At 44.1% G+C, this 3,956-nt stretch overlaps 1 protein-coding gene across 1 annotated transcript; it reads left to right on the forward strand.

Moving 5' to 3' along the window:
• The first annotated feature begins 380 nt into the window (after positions 1-380).
• Positions 381-3,020, forward strand: LOC117979291 (small ribosomal subunit protein uS14-like). The gene has a single exon (XM_034953849.2). It carries the CDS (start codon positions 1,923-1,925, stop codon positions 2,166-2,168), a length of 246 nt encoding a protein of 81 aa, XP_034809740.1. The 5' UTR covers positions 381-1,922; the 3' UTR covers positions 2,169-3,020.
• The last annotated feature ends 936 nt before the right edge of the window (positions 3,021-3,956 follow it).

The raw sequence follows: 3,956 nt of genomic DNA on the forward strand, positions 1-3,956 counted from the left end.
CCAAAGAATTCTTAAAACTCAACAATAAGAAAAAAAAACAACTTGATTTAAAAATTGGCCAAACACCTTAACAGACGCCTCACCAAACAGGTTGTAGATGGCAAATAAGCATATGACGAAATACTCCACATCATATGTCATCAAGGGAAAGCAAATTCAAACAGACACCACCTCACACCTATTAGAGTGACCAGAATTCAGAACACTGACAACAAATGCTGGTGAGGACATAGAGCAACAGGAACTGATGCTGGTGGGAATGCAAAAATGGTGCAACTAGTTTGGAAGACCATTTGGGAGTTTCTTACAAAACTAAACATACTTTTACCACATGATCCAGCAATCATGCTCCTTGGTGTCTACCCAAAGGAGTTAAAAACTTATGTCCAGGGTGGGGAATGGTGGCTCACACCTGTAATCCTGGCACTTTCGGAGGCTGAGGTGGGACAATCACTTGAGCTCAGGAGTTTAAGACTAGTCTGGGCAACATAGTGAGACCTCGTCTCTACAAAAAAATTAAAAATTAGCTAGGCATGGTGGTGCATGCCTGTAGTCTCAGCTACTTGGGAGGCTGAGATGGGAGGATAACTTGACTCCAGGAAGTTGAGGCTGCAGTGAGCCATGACCACACCACTGCACTCCAGCCTGGGTGACAGAGCAAGACCCTGCCTCAAAAAACAAGAAAAGAAGGAGGAAAGGGAAGAGAAGGGGAGGGGAGGGGAGGGGAGGGGAGGGGAGGAGGGAGTGAGGATGGAGGCAGAGAGGAGCTGGGAAAGGAGGCAGAGAGGGAGGGAGAGGGGAGGCAGGGAGAGAAGGGAAGGAAAAGAAAAAAGAAAGAGCTCTCAAGCCATAAAAAGTTATGAAGCGGCCAGGAACAGTGGCTCACGCTTGTAACCTCAACACTTTGGGAGGCCGAGGCGGGTGGATCACTTGAGGCCAGAAATTGGAGACCAGCCTGGGCAACATGGTGAAACTCTATCTCTACTAAAAATACAAAATTAGCCAGGTTTGGTGGCATATGCCTGTAAACCCAGCTACTCAAGCGGCTGAGGCAAAGAATCGCTGGAAAACAGGAGGCGGAGGTTGCAGTGAGCCGAGATCGCATCACTGCACTGCAGTCTGGGCAACAAAGTGAGGCTGTCTCAAAAAAAAAAGTTATGAAGAAAACTTAAATGCAAATTACTAAGCGAAAGAATCCGATCCAAAAAAGGCTGCTTACTGCATGACATTTTGGAAAAGGCAAAACTATGGAGACAGTAAAAATATCAGTGGTTGCTAAGGGTTGGAGCCTGGGGTTAGTGCAGTGAAAATACTCTGCATGATACTGTCATGGTGGATACATTTCACTATACATTTGTGCAAACCCGTAGGATGAATAACACCGAGAGCACTAATATAAACTATGGGCTTTGGGGGATATGATGTGTCAGTATGGCGTCATCAGTTGTAACGAGTGCACCCCTCTGGTGCAGGATGTTGATAATGGTAAAGGTTATGCATCTGTGGGGACAAGTATATGAGGTATCTGTTTACCTTCCTCTCCATGTTGCTGTGAACCTAAAACCGATCTTAAAAAAAAAATCTTGGCCAGGCGCAGTGGCTCACGCCTGTAATCCTAGCACTTTGGGAGGCCAAGGTGGGCTGATCACCTGAGGTTGGGGGTTCGAGACCAGCCTGACCAACATGGAGAAACCCTGTCTCAACTGAAAATACAAAATTAGCCAGGTGTGGTGGCGCATGCCTGTAATCCCAGCTACTCGGGAGGCTGAGGCAGGAGAATGGCTTGAACCCGGGAGGCAGAGGTTATGGTGAGCCAAGATCGCGCTACTGCACTCCAGCCTGGGCGACAAGAGCGAAACTCTGTCTCCAAAAAAAAAAAAATTTTTTTTTTACTTTTACCTTGTTAAACTCCTGAGAGCAAGATGGGTCACCAAGAACTGTACTGGAGCCGCCCGCGAAAATTTGGCCGGGGTTCTCGCTCTTGTCGTGTCTGTTCAAACCAGCACGGTCTGATCCGGAAATACGGCCTCAGTAAGTGCAGCCAGTGTTTCCGTCAGTATGCGAAGGATATCGGTTTCATTAAGTTGAACTTAATGATCTTCCTTCAAAGGATAATCCAAGGCATCTACCCAATGAAAAACCATGATACTTTTTTGTACATAAAATAAACATTTATTTTTAAAAACTCTTTAATTAAAAAAAAAGAGAAAAGAAACTTCATCAGAGTAGAAAAGAGTTCATAGAAGAGGTGTATCATGGAGGAAGTAGCATTTGAAATGATCCTTGACAGAACTGCCAGACAGCCTTAGTAAGAGCAGCATTCCAGAAGGAGCAATGAGCACTAATAAAGCAATAGTGGTGGAGACAGAATGTTGAGTAACTACTTTTCCTCACAAAGTTTTGCATAGGGGAGAGATTAAGCTTTAAACGTGGGTTAGATCCCTGCTATCTAAGGCCTTCAATGTCAGGGAGAGGTTTTTTTGTTTTGTTTTGTTTTTTGTTTTGTTTTTTTTGACACGGAGTCTTGCTCTGTCGCCCAGGCTGGAGTGCAGTGGTGCGATCTCGGCTCACTGCAAGCTCCGCCTCCTGGGTTCACGCCATTCTCCTGCCTCAGCCTCCTGAGTAGCTGGGACTACACAGGGAAAGAGTTTTAATTCCATTCCTCCATTATCATGATCATCATGCTTTTTCCAAAATTGTTTTGAGACGGAGTCTCACTCTGTCGCCCAGGTTGGAGTGCAGTGGCACGATCTCGGCTCACTGAACCTCCGCCTTTTGGGTTCAAGTAATTCTCCTGCCTCAGCCTCCCGAGTAGCTGGGACTACAGGCGCATGCCACCATACCCAGCTAATTTTTTATTTTTAGTAGAGACAAGATTTCACCGTGTTGGCCAGGCTGGGCCTGGAGGTCTCGAACTCCTGACCTCAGGTGATCCACCTGCCTCGGCCTCCCAAAGTGCTGGGATTACAGGTGTGAGCCACCATGTCCAGCCAGATCATCATGCATTTTTAACGCAAAGGCCCAAGAACAATTACAGCATTAATTGTTGACAAGTAATGGCCCCAGACCAGAAAATACATTCAGTCAGAAAAGACTTCATTTTGCAGAGGGCAACACTAATGACAGCATCAAATTGCATTCATGGGCTATAACAGAGTCCAGAATTTTGCATTTGTTCCCATGTGTCTTAATGTTTATTAAATCCAATCCAAACATTTCCACTACACTCTTGCTCTACTCCCCAGATTGTCTCATGTATTTATCTAGAGATCCCAGCGGTAGCCTTACACACCAACATCACAAACCATCTGTGCCTCCTCTCAGGTATGGAAAGGGAATCCTATCAGGCCTGGGAACTCTAAATACCAAAACCAAACACTGTATATTCCACAAATATGATTTCCTTTTCCTTCAGCAGACAGTGCAGTCACAGTATTAAGGTCAACAGTGGTGTACGATCCATACTAGGAATTTTACAGGTATAAATATTTATTTTTAAAATTTTAGGTGCAAAGTAACAGGAGGAGTACATACAGCAGCATTGGGACGCCTTAGGAAGGTAGTAATTAAACTTTTTCTGAAGTTGCTCTGTAATTCTAGCATTCTGGGAATTATGCCTTTCGTGTGTATTCCTCCAAATCAGTTGAGGTTTCAAAACATACCCAAGTAGAGTATTTGAGAAATTCTAGTTGCAGGTGGGATCTGACTGCTTTGCATTGTGCTATATACATCAATCTATTAATATTAGTTGTTCCCTTTTTGGAACACAGTAGGAAATAAACAGACAAATTAGCAAATAGCTTACAAGAGAGATGGTGGCTTCACATCTTCTACAGAAGTCTTACTTGAGGCTCTATGACTTGCCTTTACTTATTCTTATTCTTTTGATTCCATTTAATATAATTCAGTCTTACAAAATTGTTTTTAAGCCATGCATGATATAAACTAGAACTTAG

This window comes from Pan paniscus, chromosome 13 (assembly GCF_029289425.2).
Source record: "Pan paniscus chromosome 13, NHGRI_mPanPan1-v2.0_pri, whole genome shotgun sequence".
Taxonomy (NCBI): Eukaryota; Metazoa; Chordata; class Mammalia; order Primates; family Hominidae; genus Pan; species Pan paniscus.